The sequence below is a fragment of the Crocodylus siamensis genome, chromosome 3 (genome assembly GCF_052110815.1).
Source record: "Crocodylus siamensis isolate JL-2025a chromosome 3, ASM5211081v1, whole genome shotgun sequence".
NCBI lineage: Eukaryota > Metazoa > Chordata > Crocodylia > Crocodylidae > Crocodylus > Crocodylus siamensis.
The window spans coordinates 180,346,309-180,370,391 of NC_143397.1; the positions used below are offsets into that span (position 1 = coordinate 180,346,309).

At 43.5% G+C, this 24,083-nt stretch overlaps 2 protein-coding genes across 7 annotated transcripts in view; one reads left to right on the forward strand and one right to left on the reverse strand.

The window, feature by feature from the left end:
* The window catches only part of DSC1 (desmocollin 1), a 52,879-nt gene extending 29,808 nt beyond the window's left edge, over nt 1-23,071 (reverse strand). The window contains exons 1-8 of one of the 2 annotated variants that reach the window (XM_090039868.1): nt 22,752-23,070; nt 19,936-20,020; nt 16,867-17,069; nt 16,280-16,399; nt 13,067-13,222; nt 7,774-7,918; nt 2,278-2,450; nt 1,212-1,355 (exon numbers count right to left, since the gene is read on the reverse strand). In XM_090039868.1, the coding sequence (XP_089895994.1) occupies nt 1,212-1,355; nt 2,278-2,450; nt 7,774-7,918; nt 13,067-13,222; nt 16,280-16,399; nt 16,867-17,069; nt 19,936-20,020; nt 22,752-22,799 (1,074 nt within the window). In that variant the 5' untranslated portion in view covers nt 22,800-23,070. Of the gene's footprint in view, nt 1-1,211; nt 1,356-2,277; nt 2,451-7,773; nt 7,919-13,066; nt 13,223-16,279; nt 16,400-16,866; nt 17,070-19,935; nt 20,021-22,751 lie in introns of both variants that reach the window. The other variant, XM_090039869.1, reaches the window with a different exon arrangement.
* LOC149869181 (uncharacterized) overlaps nt 22,119-24,083 on the forward strand; it is a 94,929-nt gene continuing 92,964 nt past the window's right edge. For 3 of the 5 annotated variants that reach the window (XR_016441414.1, XR_016441417.1, XM_090039870.1), the window contains exon 1: nt 22,119-22,682. Coding sequence is in view for 1 of the 5 variants with exons in the window: in XM_090039870.1 (XP_089895996.1) it covers nt 22,222-22,682 (461 nt within the window). In the remaining 4 variants the exon portion in view is untranslated. The remainder of the gene's footprint in view (nt 22,683-24,083) is intronic. The other 2 variants (XR_016441416.1, XR_016441415.1) reach the window with 2 other exon arrangements.

The window sequence follows — 24,083 nt, forward strand, 5'->3', positions numbered from 1 at the left end:
GGGAGGAGGAGGCAGGCAGATTGAGGGAGGGAGTAGGGAAGGACTGGGGCTGGGGGCGCTGCCCAGCTGGGATGGTGCCTGGGGTTGGGGCAGGAATGGGCAGCTGTGTGACATAGATGGGGAGCAGGATTGCGTTACACAGGGGCTCATCCAGGAGGTCAGCTCCCTGCTGCTTTGTGCACTCCCAGGGAGAGAGACATGGTGTGGGCATGTGCCCCCCAGATTTGGGTGTGAGGCAGAGGTGGATGTGGGCTGCCTGCTCTGAGCTTGGGGCTCTCCTCCATGCTGCCCTCCCCGCAGAGGCCTCTGTGGCAGTCCAGGCAGGGAGCCTCGGTGCTACTGCTGGGAGCCCCATACTGCCATGATGAGGCATCTCCTGTGAACCCAGCACTGGTTCAAGGCACCCCCTGTGAACCCAGCAACAAAGGGTGGCACAACTCCATGCCACCACTGCTGCTGGGGGGACAGAGGATACCTTGCCAGAGCAGCACACCCATGGTGGCACTAAGCCTCCCCACCCCACAGCACTAGGTCTCACCCACTAAGCAATGGAGGACCCAAGGGGAGGGCAGCAGGGTGGAATGCCCCGAGCCCACAGTGGGCAGCCCACATCCACCCCCTCCACAGGCTTCACTCCAGCCTTGCCACCTGTGGGGGAGAGGCGGCCAAACTCCACACTCAGCTCCAGCCACAGCCACCACTGCAGGTGGCAGCCAGGGCTCGGACACTGCTGGGGAGGAGGCAGGGGTCTGTGGGCCCTGGCCCTGGTTCCACTGCCCTGGCAGCTGGGGGCCCCCTCAGCCATGGGGTGCAGCCCACATGACACACTGAGAGCTGCAAGTGTGGCCCACTATCGCAAGCAGATTGAGAACCACTGCTCTAGACAGCACATCTGGCCAACCACCTAAAATCCATCTTAGAAGACCCTCCACTTAGGTCTGTAACAAAATTCATTCAGAATATGGCAAAAGGAGACCAGAAGCCCTAGAAGACAAACTGTAGTGAAGCTAGGCCCCCCACACTCCTTTGCTACTTAGAAGAATGTAACTGCATCTGCTCTTTTCTTGCAACATGAGGAAGCAGCCCATCTACCCCAGGAAACAAGACCTATATCCTGCAGGAATAGTGAGAGAGACCAGGACGTGATCAGAGTTTCACAAAAAGCAGGCAGCTTTGTAACTATTAGTGGCATAACTGTAAAGAAAACTTACAGTACACTGAGGCTTCTTTTCACACTGTGGTGCATTATCATTTATATCTTCAATCTCAATTTCAACCGTCCCTGTATTGCACAAGCCAAAAGGCTGACCTCCCATATCTCTTGCTTCTACATGGAGTATACATTTGCCTACCATCTGGAAAGGAACATAAAAAAGGTTATAGCTGAAAATGCATTGTTTGCAGTATCACTGACTGCAGAGCAAGATCCTTTACTTTTCCCTCCCCCTTTTTAAGCTTCATTATTAAAATTGTAATTCTTTTCTATTATCAAAAAACAGAAAAACAACAAAGTCTCTTAAGCAGCTAAACAGCATATCATTCAAAAAGCTTTACTAGAAACCTGTTAGCCATGTCAGACACCAAAGGAGAAATGTGACTACTTCCTGCTCTTTATCCTCCTTCATTAATTTTCTCTTTGCTTTTTGTTTCCCTTGTGTTTCTGTAGTATCTGTTACCCAGGATTGTGGGGCCTCTTTTAATTTTGTTATACCTTTCCTTAACTCTTTTTTGGTTCCATTATCAGCAGCATTATCAGTAACTCTACATATATAAAGGCTAAGTCAGCGAAGGAGAAACTAGTTAGAAATTGCTAATAGTTGTCAAGTTTTATTTAGGCCTGCATCAAGCCCTATACACCAAAGCAAGATTTTAAAAAGAAACTAACAGAATATCATGCATTTTATTTACAATACAGTCTGCTTTAACTTAGTCCTTTTCTTGTCCCTAGAACTTGACTATATCACCTTCTGTTGTTTCTACACAGTAACTACATCTCCCTCCCATTTCTATTTCCTACTGTCACTATCTTTGAAGAGGCAGTGACAAAGTATTTCAGGAATTTCAGTTTCACCTTCTTGCTCCACTCTTGCATGATTTCAGGAAAATAGAAGCAGTTCACCCAAATCCTATTGTCTTTCCCCAAGCTTTAGAAAATTTGGGTCCCTCAAATTTTATGCCATATATTGTGCCTCTCCCTTCATTAGCCATATTTCTCTATATATAATCTTCTCATTGTATTTGAAGCAAAATAAACATTATATTTTAGATAAAAATTACCTCTCTGTCTGGTGCTGGTGAAATTACAGTGATTACACCTGTCTCTCTGTGTATACCAAATGCGGAGCATGTTCCAGACATGTGTGTGTTGGGCACAATTCGGTATCTTATTGTGGTGTGCAGAGTCAAAGGTTCATCCAAGTCTTTTGCAATCACTGTTCCAACTAATGTCCCTACATACACAAGACATCAATTTTTCACTTTCAGCATTCATTAAAAACAACACCAACAGTTTCATATGACTGGATATGCATTTTTATACTCACAAGCATTGCTTCTCTGCAAAGGAACTATAAACGCAAATTATGAGTATTATTGAAAAAACAGGAAAAAAGTGTAACATTTTCTATTTCTGAGCTTTCAGTGTTATGGTCTATTGTTTTTTAATGGCAGCTATCAGATGGCTTAATAAATGCAAGATAGGTAAACGAATCTTCAAAAGAAAAAAGAAAAACTCAGATTTCAGTTAATATATTGATTGTGATTTCTAATTGGGCTATTCATACCGATACGACTGAAAAGCTTGAAAATGGATCCAAATTAAATCTTCAGTGTCACGATGCAATGTATCAAATTATCAAATTCTGGTGCTGACTCCATATTCCGTAAGTACCCCAAACACCCCCATAATTAAGCTCAACACAGCCTCTCTGCTACTGCTGCCTCTACATGATGCCAGTGCTGGCATCAAAGAAAGCAGCCTTTTTACCACTGGTACCCCACTACAGTATAAGGCTCTCTCCTTCCCTCCCTGGATCAGTGATCAGCTGCTCCCACTGATCACTGACAGACTCCCCTGGATGTGGGAGAAGCCAAGTAGGAGCCCCTCTTGCTGCCTGGCTGGAGAGCAAGCCTTGGAGGAGACTTTGTAGCACTCTAGCCAGGGGGCTGTGCTACTGTCATAGTGCTTTATTTTTGTAGCGCTACCAAGTGCCTTAGCACTTTGTAACGCTACAACTGTCCGTAGCCTAGCTACAATTCTTTTCCCATTAAAGACAATGTGAAGTGATAATGCTGTCTTCAGTGTGCATAAAGATATACTCCAAGTGCAGGATCCCTATGTTGCCTAAAAAAAGACAAAATCATGTTCAAGAGAACACCGTAGCAGTAGCTAAGGATACATTTTTGTATTTTCCAAAAAGGAAGTATCACTAGATGTAATGATATTAGAGTGACCTAATATAGCATTTATTTTGCTTCTCTTTTTAAGATGTGGGATGACAACTCTTGGTAAAAATGAAACTTCTGAAACATATGGTCATAGAGATGTTAGTTACCTGTGGTAGTCTGAAGTCAAGTAGAAGGCAGGTTAAATTAGCACCTTACAGACTAAGCAAAGTAGATATATAGCACAGGCTTTTGTGAGCTGCAGCTTGCTTCTTCAGATGCTATGAAAGGGCATGTAGAAAGCAGAGTTTAAGAAGGAGAGGAAACTAGAATACAAAAGACAAGGGAGGGAGAGGGATGGGGAGGGAGGGGGACCATTCTAGGAGAGCCAAGCAAACAAGCCATATGAACAAAACTATTCCAGGTAATGGGATAAGAATACGTTGTCCCTGTTTAAACCATACTTAATGCAATCCAGTCTGTGGATGACTTCTTGTTCCACAATTTCCAGTTCAAATACTTTTTTTTAAAGTTTGCTGTGTGAGAACAGCCATCCTTCACATATAAAAGCCACTTACCAGAAAGAGATCTCTGTATCCATCGAGTCTATCACAAACAGCTTCACTCCTTAAAGAAAGGGGAAGCAAAGTTTTCCAAACTTTCAAGCTCCAACAGCAACCCTACAATCCAATGTAATGTCATCAACCTATCCAGCCACACTCTCAGGCCAGTTAAGGTGACTGTACTATCCTGTGGTCTTTCTGCCCTACTTCACAAATCAGTACAGCGTAGCTGTATAGAGATCTTGAGACTTTTCTCTGCCACCTAAGACTGAGGGAATATTTCCATGACATGGAGCCATGCAACAAACAACCTGGTGCAGAACTGAGGCATACACAGCACAAGGACAGCTCCTGGATTCTACCTGAGAGCCACAGCCCCACTCTGGACCTGTATAAACTGTTTCTACCTCTGTGTCCACCCTGAGATTGTGAAGAAAAATGTTATTTATGTTACAACCTCAGTCCTGCAAAACAGAGAGCCATTCTCAGCCTTAAAAACAACCTGGATATAATCACACAACTGGCTGATAAGGAGGTTGTCTCTGCTGTCTTGGACAAAACAGAGTATATACAGTACATAACCAACAAAAAACCCCATGGCACAATATCAGAAGGAACTGGATAAATTCTTACAGGATCTACCTTGGAAAACGCAGGAAAGGATTGCTTCTTCCACCTCCCAGAAGCCCATGCCAAGCAACTTTTATTTTATTACCCAAGACCTACAAACTGGGAACCCAGGATACTGCACTGTCTCTGACATTGGCACCATCACAGAAGGAGTTTCTGGCTACATGGACTCTGACAGGGATGCACACCTTAAGGATCTGGAGCAAGGATTCTTATAATTAGAATACAACCCCAAAATTGTAGCTACTAAAACCAACAAAGCTAGGCCCAGACCCCACTCTGACCTGCTACAATATCAACCCTGGGACAAAGACAACAGAGTCCCTCTGACTGTCACCTACAGCCCCCTGACTTGAACACCTGAGACATACAGTTAAAGAACCTCAACCCCTCCTGGAAAAGGATGACTGTCTCAAAATAGTTATGGGAGACAAAACAGTCCTGGTTTACAGGCAACCCTTCAACCTCAAACAGAGTCTGTCAAGCAACCTACACCAATAGAGACCACATCACCACTGGATCCAGTAGCATGGATTATAACATCCAAGGCTCATTCGTTTGCAACTCCATCAATGCACGTACACCAGGGGTACTCAGCCACTTGCCCGCAGGCCAGATCCAGCCCCCAGTGCCAGGTCATCTGGCCAGTGGGGCTACCCACAGAGAGAGAAGGCATGCAGGGCAGCACAGGATCCAATCCCCACATGGGCCCTAGGGCCTTGATCCTGACACATGGGGCAGGCGGGGTGGGGGAGGGCAAAACATTGAGCACTGCTGATTATTCATCATCATCATCATCTATTTACAGTGCCCTTCTGTTGTCTACACTGATGGGCCAATCCCTACACAACAGAATGAACACCGCTCTGGCATCAGCTACAGGAAGAGACGCAAGCTTGTGGCAGGACACTAACCTCCTTGGACGGTCCATTGCTGACCTGAAGGTGGCTGTTCTCAGACAGCAAGTTTTAAAAACCATTCTGAATGGGTAATTGTGGAACAAAGAATCATCCACAGACTGGACTGCCTTAAGTTTGGTTTAAACAGGGATCCCATCAGGGTTAGTTTTGGTGACTTCTTTGTTCCTGTATTTACTACCTGTTTGCTTCTCTCGACCAGCACTGTCCCCCTCCCTGCCTCTTCTCTCTGCCCTCCTTATTTTTGTATTCTAATTTCTCTTTCCTTCTTAAACTCTGCTTTCTGAATGTCCTTTCATAGCATCTGAGGAAGTGAACTTCAGCTCATAAAAGTTTATGCTATACATATCTACCTACTTTTGTTAGTATATAAGGTGCCAGTCTACCCTGCCCTCTGTATATGGTCATATTCAACTATATGGATATCAGGACTTTAACTGAATTCATTTTCTCATATGCTATTTGTAATGCCAATCATAAAACTGAGTTATTGAAAAGTTACTTGGAAACCATAGTTGTGTTGATTAAAATGTTTCACGGGAATATGTCAGTATAAGAAAAACTTTGAAGTAAAGGTGTCACTCTCTAATTTTATTTTTGATGAGGTTGAAAAGAAATTCTTCCACTTGTTATATTTAACACTGATGAAATAACTCTGAATCCCAATTTTTCAGAACTTTGTTTCATGGGGAACTGACATTTTGTTACCATGTGAAACAAAAGCAAAGTTCAAAACAATAAAGTAGTAGAAAAACAGTACCCCTCCTTGACTACTTTCAAATCAGTAACAGATGCTATGCTGGACTACCCTATAGTTGAAAGAAAATAGTCAACAGTCACATCCCCTTTTCATTAACAAAAAAGTTTTTGTTTCATTATAAAATTTCATTTTTAGTGTCTCCATTTAATATATGAAAATAAATAACCAATTAAGAAGAAATAGAGATATGACACCTTCATGCCAGATTTACAGAGCAGGGCCCTGATCCTACAACTGTATTTAGTTGCTTTAGGTAAAACATGGTCCTGTCATATTATTTTATTACAACTCACTCATGAAGCTCTAAGTATACAAAAGTGTTTGCAGAATTGGATGTGTTGTTCAATAAATCAAAGGAAAATATCTGCAAGTTCCATTTCCCCATCTGATGTAGAGCTGCTGAAAACTTACTGACTTATGGCTGTCAAAGTAAACCACCACTGTGAATCCCAAATTATGACAATGGAATAAGTAAAAAAAGGTTTTTTGCAACTGTTACATTTGGTTTGTTGCAGTATCTCTCATACCTGGTTTGAGTCTTTGTGTATTATGGTCAAAATGGCTCCCACATACAAATAGTATATACGGCCATTTGTACACACCATGGGGGTTTACTTCAGTTTAATTATCCCTAAATGAAAGTGGTGGGTTTTTAAACACCACTTCAATTTAAGGGAAAGTAAACCCCCATGGCATGTACACAAGGATCAGGCCTGATCCTTACCTGCCTCTCTGGTGGTGGGAAGGGGAAGGGGGAAGGGAGGGCTAGCTGCCAGCAGGCCAGGCAGTCCCCGAGTGTGGGAGGAGGGGTAAGGGGGGGGAGGGGGTTGGTGCTTCCCTCCACAGCAACAGCAGCACCTCCCAGGCAGCACCTGCCTGCAGGCACCTGACCTGGGTGGTCCCAGGGGGCATGGCAGCTGCAGAAGGAAGCACCAGGCCCCCACGCAGCTCAGGCAGCTCCAGGGAGAGGAATTTTTTTTTTTTTTTTTTTTTTTTTTTTACACCTTCAGTAGAGTCTGCCTGCATGGGCTGCCGCCCGGCTGCCTACAAAGCCCCTGAGCTGCACGGGGCCTGGTACGTCCCTCCGCAGCTGTAAGGTAGCAAACTACAACACCTTGGACATATTTTATTTTGCTGCATCCCAAAGTCATTTAATGTGCATTATGCCACCATGTGTAAGCAGCTCCATATTAAAGTGGTGCAAAAGGGCATTAAAGGCCAATTTTGTGTCATGTACAAATGGCCTTTAGTATTACACTGAAGTTTTAATACTGGATATTTCTAAAGGTCCACTGATTTAACTGTATACAATTTGTATGAGTCCATGGATACTTATCTGGCATACATGCACAGATAAAAATAATGGATACAAACTGGATTATATGCATATAGTCTAACTAGAAGCCCTTTGAAAATTTAGCCAACACATGTTTTAAAAAAATCTTTCATAATTCTTCCTGAATACACATATTCAAAACAGTAAGTCATTGAAGGCTGATTTTTTTAAAGTTTTACTTACCAGGCTTGGAATGCTCTGGAACACAAAACTTAAAAGGCATGTCTGTAAAGTAGGGGGCATTGTCATTATCATCCTCTACTACGATTTTATGTACAAGTGGTACCTCTGGTGAATAGCCATCTGCTGTGGTTGCATAGCATATTATCTATAAGACAGGAAAAAAAATTAACTGCTAGATGTGCTAGTACAGGCTGGAGTATTCCATCTTAAGCCCAGTAGATAACAAAGAATAACACAAAAAATCTCTGCAAAATACAGTGACAAACAGCATTTTCAGAAACAAATAATTTGTTAGGAGTTCTGAATATTGTTCATTATGTTTGCAATAAATGTGTTGCAGCTAATTGCATGCAATAACCTTTCATTACTCAATATGGAGGACAAACCTGAATGCTCAAGTAACTGGCTATCTTTTTCCTCTTGTTACCAATTATTTCTACTTCAAGACAGCATGCCAGAACTTAGTTCCAGTACGAAATGGGTCTTCAGATCATATGTGATAGATATGACTGTTGTTATGAGCTCTTGATCTAGATGCTGCAATTAACTGTTTCCCAACTCTTACTAAACAGTTGGTATTATTCCCATTCCTCCAAAGGAAACATTTCCCATTCATCAGTCTGAATATAATGAGTAAGAATTTATGTTTTGATGCACTATCAGTCATTTAACAAGTGAGGAAACCATTTATTAACTTACGAGTCTTTTACTCTTTAAAGAGCAACTTGTGGAATACCAGCCATTTTCTGCAGGGAGATAAGGCACAGATGGAAGAACAAATAATTGCAGAACGTTTTTCACCTTTACTGAAAGATGACTTCCTTCTGCCTCTAAGCATGATGGCAAGTTTTTGTAGACTTCCAGGGCTGCTTAATGTTTGTCTCTAGATGAAAGCAATGGCTGTCTATAAACATGCTGATAGGATGGAGGGGATGCATTTTAAATTAAAGCAGTTCCTGTACAGCCACTCCAGTTAAAACAGCTCACTGTCATGTATTAAGACCCCATGCATTTAAAAATGACTGCAGGAAGTTTTGACTAAAGCTTATTTCATGAGGTTTAGCTAAAGCACCCCTACAACCAATTTTTCATAGTTTCATAGTTTCTAGGGTCGGAAGGGACCTGAACAAATCATCAAGTCTGACCCCCTGCCATGGCAGGAAAGAGTACTAGGGTCAAACAACCCCAGCAAGGTATACATCTAGCCTCCTCTTAAAGACCCACAGGGTAGGAGCCAGCACCACTTCTCTTGGAAGTTGGTTCCAGATCCTAGCCGCCCTGACCGTGAAGTAGCACCTCCTGATATCTAACCTAAATCTACCCTCTGCCAGCTTGTGACCATTATTCCTGGTCACTCCTGGCAGTGCTCAGGGGAACAGGAACTTCCCCAATGCCTGCTGATCCCCCCTGACTAGTTTGTAACAGGCCACTAGATCCCCTCTCAGCCTTCTCTTTTGGAGACTGAACAGGTTCAGGTCCCGTAGCCTCTCCTCATAGGGCCTGCCCTGCTGCCCCCTGATCATGCGAGTGGCCCTCCTCTGGACCCTCTCCATGCTGTCCACATCCCTCTTGAAGTGCGGCACCCAGAACTGGACGCAGTACTCCAGCTGCGGCCTGACCAGTGCCGCATAGAGGGGGAGGATCACCTCCTTGGACCTGCTCGAGATGCATCTGTGGATGCATGACAAGGTACGGTTGGCCTTCCTGACTGCCTCCCCACACTGCTGGCCCATGGTCATCTTGGCATCAATGATGACTCCAAGATCCTTTTCTGCCTCTGCACTGACAAGAAGGGAGTTCCCCAACCTATAGGTATGGTGCCAGTTGTTCCTCCCCAGGTGCATCACTATGCACTTGTCAGTGTTGAATCCCATCCTAGTCTCATACCCCTGTAACCTGTCTAGGTCCGAATGCAGCCTATTCCTCCCTTCTAGCGTGCTCACATCCCCCCACATCTTTGTGTCATCAGCAAATTTGAACAGAGTGCTATTTACCCCCTCGTCCAAGTCGCTGATGAAGATGTTGAACAGTGCAAGCCCGAGGACCGAGCCCTGCGGAACCCCACTGCCCACATTCCTCTAAGTCGAAAATGCAAGGGCTTAATACAGGTGACAGTGAAGCGATGCTGAAGCATTCTAATTAGAATGCAGAGCAGACTTGATTAATCAAGTCTGCTCAGACACATTCTAATTAGAATATGAATGAGCTTGTGTATAGGCAGCCAGAGACCCATCCAAAGCTGGTTTGCCTGTGAGTTTCAGGGGCGGATGTTCCTGGCAGTTCTACAAATCTCTGCCAGTGGGATCCTTGTACAATCCCACAAGTTCATTTCCTGATACACCCCACTCCTCACCATCTGAAGAAACATTAGCTGGCATCTGTGTGCCACACAAAATTATGATGGGGTTCTAACCTTTGTCACAGCAGCACTAGTGCTCAAAAGAGAAGAGCTAAGGTTTGATATGACTTGCTTGAGTTGTTTTTTTTCCCGAAAAAGACAACAGGGGCACATCCAAATGAGCATGGACATGCGTTTCCCCAGGGACAGTAGCAGCACCGCTGGGTGGGATAAGGGAGGCTGGAGCCAGCAACTATACTAGCCCCAGTAGCCTTACCTAGGGCTCCGAGGTCCTCAGGGAGCTGCAGCCACAGCAGTCCTTCAGCAGGGAGCCTGGCTAATAGCCACAGCTTGCTTCCAGCCAACCAGGCTCCAGTTTTGGGTGGCACACACTGCCACCATGTGCACCGAGCCACTTTTTTTTTGGTGTTGGTGTTTATAATAAATAACCCCTGTGCTAGAAAGTAGGAGCATGGGGAATGCTTACATGTATGGTATGTGGCACTGCAAATATGTCTCCACATACCACACATTCATGCTCATCTAGATGCACCCCAGAACTCAACATTTATTTTCCATAGTGTACAGAGTGATACCCAAACATAATGTGAGAGATTCTTGTACTCTTTTGTTTATATGTGACTGAGGTAGGAGGTGGAAAAGAAATGACAGTTGGCACTTGATCACCTGTGTCCATTTTCTTTTCTGTTAAGGCATCAGTCTAGCAAATCAAATCCCAAAGTAGAAATGGAGGGGGCAAATTCACTGGGAAACAAGTTGAGGGGAGGGGGGAAGCAGGGTACAGTCACATCTGGTTAATTTGTTACTGGAGTAATTGAGCATAATTCATCATTATGGGTTTATTTCTTGATGCCCTGAATTTCTGTCAGAGTCCTATGATTTGAACACAAAACACTTCATTTAATTTATAATTGGTTAAAGCATAATTTATCCTTTCTATATGTATACACCTCCTAAGTTGCAATGGAATTTCCTCCTAATAGTTCACTGACTTAAAAACTACCAACCTGTTGGTTTCCCAGAATGTCCTGCATCTTGGAAACATGTTTCGGATTTGAGTAAACCTCTCTTTTGAGTAGTCACACTAAGTTATACAGTGCAGTGTTGACTGCTTACGGCTCAATATGAACAGCAATAACAATAAGCTATTCTTATAGTAATTACTCTGAATTTTTGTAATAAGTTATACATTAAATGTTTATCAGACAAATCTCAGAGTGTACAATTTGTACTTGGAATTTTGTAATATATATATTTTAATTATACATGTAAAAATGTTCTTTACTATGTTTTATCATAGGGTACAAAATGCATCTCACGAAGTAGAAATTACTAATAATTAGTCACTTGGGGAAAATTAGTTATCATTACCAGTCCCCTTGGAGTGACAAATCAATCAGATTTTACTATAGAATGAATGTCTAATACAATATTGCAAAATCTTAGCTCCCTAATGAAAAAAACACTATTTTCCAATAGTATAGGAAAATAAAAGGATACTAGTACTTCCTTTGAGAAACAAATCAGTTTTCTTCTACCACCTGCCATGCCTCAGCTTCAGGCAGCAGAGAGAGAAATGAATCCAGCTAACAAATATTAAAGCTAAATAGCACAAGAAACTGTTGTTCAATTAATGCAGAAGTCTTGGTTATCTTAGACTTAGGCATAATTTGCATTTTATGTGGTGTTTTTCAATTCAGTCCCCAGAAACTCAGAATGAGGATACCCTCTAACACACACTGTCAAAATTAGACATTGGTTAATAAAACTGGTCTTACAAGCCACTTTTTAAACCAATAGTCCTCTACCTCTTTAGATTCAATGCGCCATTCCGTAATTTGTCTGAATTTAGTAGCACCCCCAATTAAAAATGAATTTATTTATTACAATGCTTACGTCCTTGCACACAGGCCCAACAGGCATTAGGGGCAGGGGGAAAAGAAGAATTAACAGCAAGTTCTTCTCTCTTTGCCCTGAGGCCAGGTGGGGTCAAGTGAGCACTTAACTCCTCAAATCTCAATGCACCTTTTAAAGGATCTCGTGGTATCCTTGGTTAGAAACACTGCTTCAGAACAGGCCTTTCCAACTAGCAGCCTGTGGCCACTAGGCCCATGAGCAGCTCACCTACAGCCCCTGGGTTCCCACCTGACCACTTCTCCCCCTGTTGCTCCAGCTGCAGCAGCAGCCAGGAGTCCCAGGCTTCCTATTCCTTCTGTGTCCCCAGGTGCCATGGCAGTGAAGTAAGACAGACCATGGCACCAGAGGAGCCCACAGCCCAGGATACCTCTGTAGCACTGTGCAGCAGGAGAATCTGCAGCCAGGGAACTGAAGGTGGGGTTCAGGCACCTGTGGAGCAACAAGGAGTGAAGGAGCACCCACATGCCATGTGGTTATGGGGCCCATAGCTTGCACTGGTGCAGCTGGTGCTGGTGTGGCCCCTAGGGCAGCATTTTTCAACCTGTGGGTCACAAGAATATATGAAAGGGTCGTGATAAACTTTAGAAAACGGATTCTCTTTTAACAGACAAAAATGTGGAAAACCCATGGGTTTTCCCTTGCAGGCTGGCAGAGTTCCAACCTGCAAGGAGCTGCTTAGGGCCTTCCTGCCCCACACACTTGGGACTGGGAACTGTGGGATGAGGAGGAAGAGGGTCAGGAGTGAGGGGCAATGGGTCGAGATTGGCCATCAATGTTTACAAATGGGTCCTGGTACAAAAAACAGTGGGAACCACTGCCTTAGGGCACATGACCCCTGGATGCTTAAAAGCTGGATAGATTTGCTTTAGACTTTTAAGTCTCTTCCACTACACCATTAATTTCTGCTCAGGAACTCCAAAATATCACCTACCATTTGGGATAGTTGTCTGGAAACAAAAAAGCAACAAAAGTAAAAATATTAACCCATTTACTTGTACATACTATATAGTCCCCTACCTGAAATGATGGATACTGTTCACGATCTATTGCACGTGTAACGTAGATATTTCCAGTTTCTCTCTCTACGTAAAACAAACCCTTTGGCTCTTCATTAATTCCAGGTCCACTTGCTGAATAATAAATTTTGTGGTACTGAGCTGTATCAGACTGGATCTATACACAGTACATTTTTTACATAGGAAAAGATATTGTTAGTAAAAACCTTTTTATCATAATTTTTTTCATTAAGCTCTCACATTTAAACAGAACATGTAGGAACACTTCAGAAAGGAGGTGTAAAAATTCAGTTCTTAGTTTTATATTAGTTTTAACTTCCTTTATAGCATGTGTCCTTGAGAAAGGTGGGGGATCAGAAGATGAAGGGAAGAGGCAACAGAGGGGGAGACACCAGAGTGAAGCAACTGCCAGGTGTTGGAGAGGGGGTAGTGTCAAGTAGCCAGGGAGAACAGGTAGCAGGGGGTAAGCACTCGGTGGGAGGAGCAAGTGGTATGGGGAGGAGAAGTAAAACAGGACAAATTTAAGATAACCCTTGAATAATTAGCTTCTACATGGAAAATCATAATAAATATTTAAATATTTACACTTTGCATTCCTAGGACTAAACTATTCACCAGCACAGGCCTCCATGTCAAGCCCCGCTGGTAGAAGAGTGAAGATCTTGGGCAGGGAGGTGGGTATGCATTTTCAATTCTATAATTACTTGTTTTCAGCATGGTCATAGAAAGATCTGTCTGACAGAGTAAAAGTTGTTCAACTTTTCATCATAAACTCATTATTCATTGGCTCATAACTGGAAATGCATCATGTTGCTAATTTAATTCTTCCAACTATTTCTTTAAGATACAATGCCTTTTTTTTGTTTTTTACTTTTTCTTTTTTGGAAGAAACTTGAGAGTTGAAAGGGGGAAACCCCTGGGATCAAAGACCTGCTTCTTGTTAACACCAAAAATTATTTAAAAAATGTTGGCTGGCCAAATTATAAATCTCTAAATCAGGGGTCAGCAACGTTTTTGGGCAGAGTGCCCAACCTCAAAGTTGGTGGGCCAGAAGCGGATGTCAGAGGCACCTGATCCTTGCTGTGGCAGCTCAGCCCTGTTCCCTTCCCCAGTGTCCACCCCAAGGGTCCACATGCTAAGCAAAATGCCTCTGCATGCCATACTCTGGCACCTGTGCTGGGGGGTTGCATACCCCAACTCTAAATGTTAGCTTTTGCAAATGCTCAGTAGACCTTCAGAGGCAATATGTTAACATTTCCAAAATCACAAAAATCATACTCAAGCTTCACAGGGTTTCTGTATGGTAGCTGTACTGAGTATGTTCCTAGACCACATTCAGTCAGAAGACATACAACTTGGGCTATATGCATAGTAGCAGTATTTCCTCTCATCAGCCTAAGAAACGTTGTTCAGGGGAGGACTGATGTTAGTAACTGTATACTTCACAATCCTCATGGAGAGGCCTGTTAATATCATTCTTTTCTTTTTACAAAATGGGTAACTTAATGAATGTCTATGGTTTGCAGCGATTAAATGGCCGGGTACATATGTTCAGTTTCTTCTAGAAAAAAAAATTCTGTTCTCCCAATAGAAACAAAAAGTTTACACATATTTGCTTTTTCCCAGAACAAAAAATGGCGATTCCAGTTTCCAGATGAAAAATAAGCTGGCTGCAACCAAGTAGAAGTCAGTCTCAGGAGAGTTTCTCCTGCAAGAATGAACATTTCTCTGGCTTCACTCCTCCGGGTCGAGTGGAGTCACAGGGAAGGGCCACCTACCGTTCCCTGCCAGCCCCTTACACACTGGGGAGCAGCAGTGCCACAAGCCTTCTACCTTTTACTCATACCTGAGTCCCCAGAGTGAGAAACAGGCTGGGAGCTTTGCCAATCCCAGCGAGGAGGTGAGTGGCAGGCACTACATCCTGTACCTTCCCCAAACTGGGCAAATCCCCAGTTTTGGAAACAGGTGAGGGGCTTTGCTGGCCCCCTCTGGCTTCCCATTTCCACTTGCACTACTCAACTGGGAGGCTGGTGGAGCCAGGAAATGGGCTTGGGGGAAGTTTCCCAAAGTCCAGTTCTTGGCCCAGGTGGCTCCCCCTTGACCCACAATTTAAAAGTCAGCAGCAATTTAAAAGTCAGTAGGTGGCCCAGTTCCTAGCTTCATTGACTTAACTGCCACCCCTAGTGGCCAATTGGGTGGTACAGGCAGCAAAGGGAAGCTGTAAGGGCTGGAAACCAGGCTTAGGGAGGCTCTCCCCAGGGTAGCAGGGTAAAGCTACCCCCAGCACCTTGTACAAGGAGTCCTAAGTGTTTAGAATGGGCAGGGGCTTTTCCACAGGGCTCAGTCTACTCAGCCAGCATCCAGGAGCCAAGCAGAGAGAGCAGTGCTGCCCATTTCTCACTCTGGAGGCCCTGGTGTGAGAGCCTGGCAGCAGACTTTGCCCCAGTGCTCCAGTCCCCCTGAAAACAGGAAGAGGAGTGGCCTATACTTTCCCCAATCGTGGGAAGGTGCAAGGAGCAGAGGAAAAAGGGCAGCTGCAAACTGAACACCTATACTGATCTCACTCCCTAAATAATTTCTAGCAATGCAAGTTTTCCACCTCTTGAAACAAACCTTTATACCTGGCCAATTACAATAAAATCCCTGTTATTTGGCATCTTTGAGTAACCGAAACACTTTATTAACCAGAATTTACAGATGGATGGTTGGATGGGGGGTGGGGGGTAAAGCTCGCACATGGCAGCTGCTGCCACCACCCTGCGCTGCTACCGCTCTGCATGCAGCCAGTACCTCCCCACCCTGCCCCACACCTCCCCACCACCACAACTCCACGTCCAGCCAGAAACCCCTATGCCTCATGTAACTGGCATCCCCCCATTCCCTCCTCATGCCGTAAAACAGGGATTTTACTGTACAAGATTACATGCCACTTGGGCTTCAGGACTTCAAGATAGACAATAAAAGAGACAGACAATGAAAGACTTGGAAAAAGGACAAAAGCACTGGACTGAGACTTAGGAATAACACCCATCTGTTCTAGCTCAACCTCAAATACGCAATGTTTGGAAAGCCTTTATCAATGTATGTGTTCAATGGACCATAATTAACCTTATGAAATCTTTCAGGAAAATTAGGCATTATGGACTTTTAATATTGTAAACTACTTTCTTGCCTCATTTGTACATCATAAAATCAGCTGGTAAGTAAAATATACCTGTTGAATTTGTAGTGGATAAGGTCCAAGTGCATTTTCCATCACATGGGATGGGATGGGACTCCACCTTCTTTTTGTTCGCCGTAGGACTGTATCTCTAGCATGTCTGGCCTTATGTTCCTGGATTTAGACATAAAGAGAGAAATTAGGATCAACCCCTGCATTTCTGGCTCCTTGTTTCTATAGCCTGTATGGGTTCTCTTTTCCTCTCAAAATCTTCTAAAGGCATTTCAAAAAAATCTTTGTTTTCCTGTTGCAGCCTAGTCATGGCACCACTAGAATTATTTGGTCCTATGCAAAAATTAGGAATTTTAGTAATTCCAACTAACAGTGTGTTCATTAGTCTTGCTTTCTCATATGTTGCTTTCCTGAAACCTCAGCATTCTCGCTAAAGCTAATTTCCATTCCTTGCCACTTCAGGAAATGATAACTAATGCACTGAGTATTGTTAAATAAAAGTAGCCAGTCTATATAATGGCTCTGTGTGATAATTTTGGTATTTGCAAACAGCTAGATTTACCCAACAAGAAGCAGTACTGTGAAAGGCAGTTTCCAAAGTAAAACATCTGAAAAAATAATAATCCTACCTCTCTTTGATCTGATAGCAAATTAACATGTATCGTCTTTTGTTCACGTGTTTGGATATTCTTGAGCAATATGGTAAAAGTTTTTTTCTCAGCAGACAAAGTAGTGATATTTGTTGTATACACAGAACCATCTTCTAAAATTCTGAAGTTTGGATCACTTGAGCTGATAGCTTCTGCAGACTTTAGGCACTCTTCCAAATTTACTGTAAGAAAGGAATTTCAAAGAATAACTTGGTCAAAGTGATAACCAAAAGACTAAGGCAAACATTTTCAACCTTAAATATGAGATTATATTTATACACTTAAATATGACTGGTCCACTTAAATCAATATGTGCCTCTGAAAAAGCAGGCTATTCCTATTTAACTGTCTTCATGTGGATTCTGGAGCCCAAGTTCAGGCTAAGGTTAGACCAAGTTTACAGACATTTTGCCATCATTCTTTTATCAGGCACATTTAGCCATTTCCCAGAGATTACAAAGCCTACTATGTTGATGGACTGAAAGCATTAAAACATCAAGAATTATTACAAACGGTCTAATGAAGGCATGGATAGACATTTACATATCCAGTACAGTTTAATCTGTTTGTATGCTGCAAATATGCTATTATGGTGTTTCACCACTAGGAGATGATGGAGCAGGAGTATCTTATTTGATTCCAGCAAATGGCTGCCACATATTAGCTGCTGACAGATAAAATCTAAACCCTTATTACTTACCAATAATTCTGTTCGGTAATTCTCCAACAGATTGAGCAAAGTCATATTACCTTACGTGTTTCTATAATCTATAAACAACTTCAAACCCCTCCCCCCCCCAAAAAAAACACCAAGATATTACAGATGGCAGTGGTATAACTACCACATCTGTCCATGCCTAAAGATGTGATAGATGGGCACATGGGGTATTCATACACTAACTGTATCAATAATTATTAGCACTATCCTTGTATTTTCAGCTTGAGAGATGGAAAAAGATTCCGAAAACTGTAGAGATCTCGAAACTGCATAGAGATCTCGATCGAGAGACAAAAACTGACACTGGAGTAAGTAACTGACAAAAAATTACATCTACCAGGATCCCATGCAGATGGCTGGCAAAACAAAATAAACTTAAACATATTTGTAGACTTTTTATAATATATATTTTTCTTTTTACTGTGCTTTAGTAAAACTGGCTGGACACTGGTTAGTTCTTTCATTGTTCCTGAGAGACTGGAGGATCTACAGGTGCTGAACTAAATTTAGCAGGCACAATGAATTACAAGGGAACCTAACGCTTTCTGCTTTGGAAGGAAAGGAACCTAGGTTTTCAAACCCAGGTTCCCACCCTGAGAAAGAGGAGAGCTAGCAGCCTAAGACCTAGGTGAGATGAGAAGGCTGTAAGTGGGTCAAAGTACAGTTAAACCTACAACTACAATATAACAAGCATCAAAAACTGAACCAATATTTTTTCTGTGTCCAAGTCTATATACTCCTTTTGTCAAAAACATATACAAATTGTGCATTAACAATTCCCCCACAAGGCACTGATTCTAGTGGACTTCAACCAGTGCATGCAGATGATAAGGGGGGCAATATTCCGAAACACCAAATTTCATCTTCTAATTTCCAAAGTTTAAATACCTAGAGAAAAATATTTTCAGTATTCGTATTAAAAACATATTCTCACTCTGCTGTACTCAAATAAATGTCAAGATAGATCTCTTCAGGCAACATGTCTTCCTTTTAACCCTGCATAAAAACAATCTGTTTCCAGTGTTCAAGAGACTATGGAATCCCCACCTACACCAAGAGTCACTGTGGAACTTTAACAGCATAATATTTCCAAAAACACCTGAATATGGATCCTGCTTCTCAGTCAATGTTGCACGATCTAGTCTTTTTACAGTTTTACTCATATTCTGCATATATTAAAATCATATATTCAGATCTGGCAATTACGGGGAATTTTTTTTAAACTTATTTTACTATTGCAAATTTATCAGCACAAAAATCGCATTCTTCTTCAACAAAACTTTAAGAAATAGCTGTTGGAATACACTGGCATGGTTAAATGTTGGTGCGCAAGTGCTGTATGTAATTCTTCTATTCAATATTATTTTTAAAGCTTGCTGAAATATTTTTCCCAAATGAAAGTGAGTTGAGATTAATTATTCTGAATGAAAATTAAAGTTAGTTAAATCCCTGCCTATATACAAAATTATAGTGATAAGCTGGATCTCATTGCCATCATAATATTGATAATAGGTTAAATTCTTAAACACATTGTTCTTATTCACCCTTGCTTCCAAAGAGCTTTATAAATCAACACTCAATAGACTGGGATTAAAAAAAAACTTCCAACCTCGGTTTTTTTTTCTTCCTAAGCCAACCTTCTCCCTTAACCTAACCCTGGAGATTGAACTCTTGCTCTTTATCTGTCATAAGACAACTGATCGAGAAAAGGAGGGCTTGGGGGCTTCTATACCTCCTGCATGTCACAACTGCTCTGCTTTGTGTTGGGTTAGCACAAGGCAGCACCAGGGGGAGTCCAAAGGACATACTTGCAACTCCTTTCTCCATCTGCACTGAAGGCTTCAAGTCATGGTTCTCAATGCGATCTATTTTGTTATACTGCTAATGCGTGTCAGCATTACAGAAAAAGTTTCTGAGCATTTTAGTACATTGTTTGTAGTCCACAAGAACTACAACAGAAAACTGACCCCTTCTATGCTGGTTGTGAGTATATGGCACTACTGCAAATGTGGTTCCATATTTAGAAGTCTTTCAAATACACAAATTTGGGTACACAAATTTAAAACAGTCTAAACCTCTAACATTACATCTTAACAAAAAACCCCCACAAAAAATCCAAGAAGTCTTGCCTATAACTGGATATCAGTTCAAATGCACATGTATTATGGTGCCCACTGTTAAAATCTGTAATAATGCAAAGCAGCAATGCAATTGTGCTTATCTGGTTGTTTGAGGCTCAAATTGCATTACAAAACCAATTAGTCTCCCTTTCTTTTCTGCAGCTTTTTTTAAGACAGCACAGTACTGAAAGGTATCTTTTAGTTTCTCACCTCTGCCAATTAATGCCTCAGCCTCTAGCGTAGAAGGAACATTAAACGTGACTTTCTTGCAAGCTTCACAAAACAAATTCAGTGTCTAAAAAGGAAGAACAAGTTAAGAACATTCGACTTTGATAGTGAAGCGCTGTGTTTCATTATTCAAAATCATGGCATAAAAAGTAGAACACACCTAGGTTTTGAATAACTTTAAATAACTTGAAAAGACTCAAAATTCATATGGTATTACATATCTCAACAGCTTATTTTAAAACCACGAGTCTATCATTTTGTTAAAAATGGCATCCAAAGGTTGCAGAGTAACCGACAGAATGAAGGACTTGAAATCAGAATGTCAATGTTCACAACTTGACTCTTTCCATCTTTTTTTGCATGACTTGGGCACCTAACTATTCTGGGTGACACCACATTGATATCAATGACAGATTTTCATCAGCTTCAACATGATCAACAATTCATTTGGCTTCTTATTTTCCCATATATTAAAGTGGGAAAATTAATTCTTATAGTCCTCCAATACAGAGCACTAATGATCCATGGAGCTGCGTATTAAGTTTTGACAATTCATTAAGCTTATTTCAAGAGGTTTGCATTGAGTTTTAATGGTTAAGATACAAATATCTTATTGAAGTATTATGGAACTTGCTTATCTTCAGTACATTTTAGGAATAAAATACCTGGTTCAAAAATTTCTGGTTACAGAACTGGAGTCTCAAACTTCAAAACATGCATATATGACTGGCAAGCAATAACCGTATTTTATAAAATGAGAAAATGAAGGCAAGTAGTGGCATCTGACATAAAGTCCTAAGTGCAAAGCATACGTTTCCTAAATTCAACAATTTTGATTGTAATCCAAATTTACAGAGCCAGTCTGAGGGATACAGAAAATATGTTTTTATATATATATATTTATGCAACTTGATTCTAAACAATTAACGTGAAGACACAAAAGAAGTTAGTAATAGATAGGGGCCATTGTGCACAAATTTTCAGTGTTATGTTGAAGACATATAGAGAATAGCGAACATAAAAGTGAAAAAATAAACTCTTCTTATATGGAAAGAAACATTCCTTTAAAAGTTAGCAGCCTCTAAACAACATTAAAAGGTTGAACTGATTACTTTGAGATGCACCAGATAATCACAGTCCAATACACTAAATGCAACAGTTAAAGCTGTTTTTGCTCATTAAATTATTTGTTTTTAATATTCTTCTATAAATCTCAGTAACGACTGAAATTGCTCTATATTTCTCAACTGGGGCATTTTAACAATTATTTATCCGTGCAAAACTCCTCTCTCTCTCCTATTGCAACTACTATTGTAGATTTTTATTAAAAATCATATGCAATTTAATTAACTGCATTACAGGAATCTTCCTGAGCCAGGAAAATCTAATCTGAAAACATGAGCAAGTCTAGTCCTGTACTAATGCATAAAAATAATTAAACAGATATGCAAACAGCAAGCTAAGAAGATACTCATAGGTAAACATAAGCATACAGTAGTCTCAGTTATATTGATTATTACAAATAAGCATTTTAGGGAAGCCTTTTCATGGAGTTCTCAGGGGGAGAGGATTTTTTTAAAATTTGAGCAAAGTAAGTAAAATATCTTAATTCTTGATTATAGAGTTTACAGCAGAGGGTGGATTTACCAACCTGCGTCTAGGTGGGTAAATGTCCATGAGAATTCTGCAAGACTGATTTTCTTGCACGTAAAAATAACACCATTCAGCCAGCCAACAGCACTAAAACCTTATTGCCCCAGACTCACTGTTGCTCGACTAAAACAGCACCAATAACAGTGGAAGGGATAGGGAGAACAAACAAATGAGTATTTCTTTCATGTATTCATTCGAGGACCTATTTTCCCTTTAGGCAAACAGGTTGATAACGATACGGCATCTTCTGTATCGAATATAAAAACCACAGCTTTATTATTTTAAGTTCACAATATTGATCTCAATACACAGCCAGGGGCCCTTTTCAGCGTGTCAGATGTTGTTCCCTATTCCACACACAGGCCTCTGAAGCAGAGGGAACTTTTTTTGGAAGCAAGGTAAGCTGCTTTCAGTTTCCAAAGAGCAACTCAATCTGACCGACGTAAAAAGAGTAAAACCCATACGCAGCCTTCCTCTTCATGCCAGTTTGCCTGCTAACACCTACCTAGTGCTGCAGCGGGGCTCCTTTCTTTCAACCCTAATCTAGGCACGCTCTTAAAAACCAACGTGTGCGTATGGACGCATAAGGCGTTGCCTTTCTTTTCTTAATTCAACATGGGTCTCATGGACGACCTTCCCTTCCCAAAGCTCCCGCGCTTGACCACTTCATGCCCTCACTCGAGAGAAACAAGGGGCATCGAGATTCCCTGTCCGGGAACAGAATCGTTTGTCTTGGGGCGCAGATCAGATCACTCAAGTCCTTCGTTCACAAATAAATCAAACGTCCAAAAATGTTTCTCCCACTCCCGAGCCCCCAGCAAGAGGTATTTTCGAGATAACCCGCCCGGTTTGGATAGGGCAGGGCTACGTGAGCTGTGGAGGGCCCTGCCAGCCCCCCCTCCAAATCCTGCGGCCTCCACACCTCCGATTTCACTTCGGCCCCGTCCTCCTCGGGCGGCGGCCCCCTCCCGCTGCGCCCCGCGCTCTTCCGCCGTGCCAGGCACCCCAAACCCCGCGCACCAAAGGCGGGGAGGTCCAATCAAGGCAGCAAGCAACCCCCGCAAGCCTCGCAACAGGTGGGCGCTGCTCCGGGACGGGCAGGGCTGGAGGGGGTACGCCGCGCAGGGCCGGGGGGGAGGTCTCACCAGGAGGCCGAGGAGCAGCGGGCGGCACAGGGCTGCGCGGTGACCCATGGCCGGGCCGGGCCGGGCCGAGCTGCGAGCAGGAAGGAGGCGGCGGCGCGGCTCCTCGCGCTGTTTTGTGAAGCCGCGGGACGCCCGGGCTGCAGCCTCCCCCTGCGCCGGGCGCTGCCCCGGCCCGCCCCGCCCCGCACCTCACCTGGCGGGAGGGGCCGGGGCGCCCAGGGACCGACCCGGGCGGGACGGGGGCTCCTCCCCGGGGTCCCCGCGGGGCCGGGAAGCCGCCCAGGAAACCCGGGAGCCCGGCAGGGCGGCGGAAGGCTCTGGACAGCCGCCAGCTCTGGCCGGGGGAGCTGAGGGCGACCCTAGGCGGGCGGGACGGGGCGGGGAGGGCAAACCGGGCCCCGCGCTTTATCAACATAAACATTACTTGCGTGGGACATTTGTGTTAGCAGATACTGTCCTGGCAGTTTCACTGATGGGGCAAAGGGAAACTGAAATCGGAAATGTCCGGCTTGCTTATAGGCATGAACGAGGGGTGTCCCCGGAGGCTGGGGGCATCGCGACCGCCCGCGGGCGGCCGCAGCAGCGTTGGGGAGTGGCGAGCACCCACCCGCAAGTGGCGACCACCCGCAGACGCCACCGGCAGTGTGGGCGCCCCGCCAATCTCAGGGGGTGCGCGTGCACCCCGTACACGTCACCCATGCTTATTGGTCATCAAAATGAAGCCTCTAAGGGGCCCCAAATGACTGTCTGGCCCAGGGTCCCAACACCCCTAAGGCCACCACTGTCACAGGCCGTCTAGTCTAGTCACATGCTGGCTTCTGCTCAAGGCAGGGGCATCCTCAGCTTATTCAAACCCCTCCCCAGGCCAGTGTCTGTGTGACCTGGTCTTGAAAATGTCCAAGGATGGAGAGTGCAGAGCCTCCCTGTTGCAATGCTTGACAGTTTTGTCACACAGCACTTGAGGGGTGGCTGCAAAGAGGAAGGAGCTGGACTAGTCTCAGTGGTGGCAGGTGACAGAACAAGGAGCAATGGCCAGGGAGTCCCAGAGAAGCAAAGCTGGGAGGGACCTCCACAGAGCCAAAAATGGGGGGATTTGTATTTATTTGTATGCTGATGCCCTCCTACCTCCCTTCCCTCCCCCCCCCGCCCGCCCAGTCAGCGGCGCAGGGGCACCATCTGGCAGGGAGGCAGAGCAGTAGGGTGCTCCAGGCAGGCACCGCTACTGCTGCACAAGAGTAAGGCGGGTGGACTGGAGCAGGTGCCACCACACCCACATGTGCCTGGCCTGGCTCCTCCTGAGCATCGGGTGGAGGCAGGGGACGGGCTGGGCTG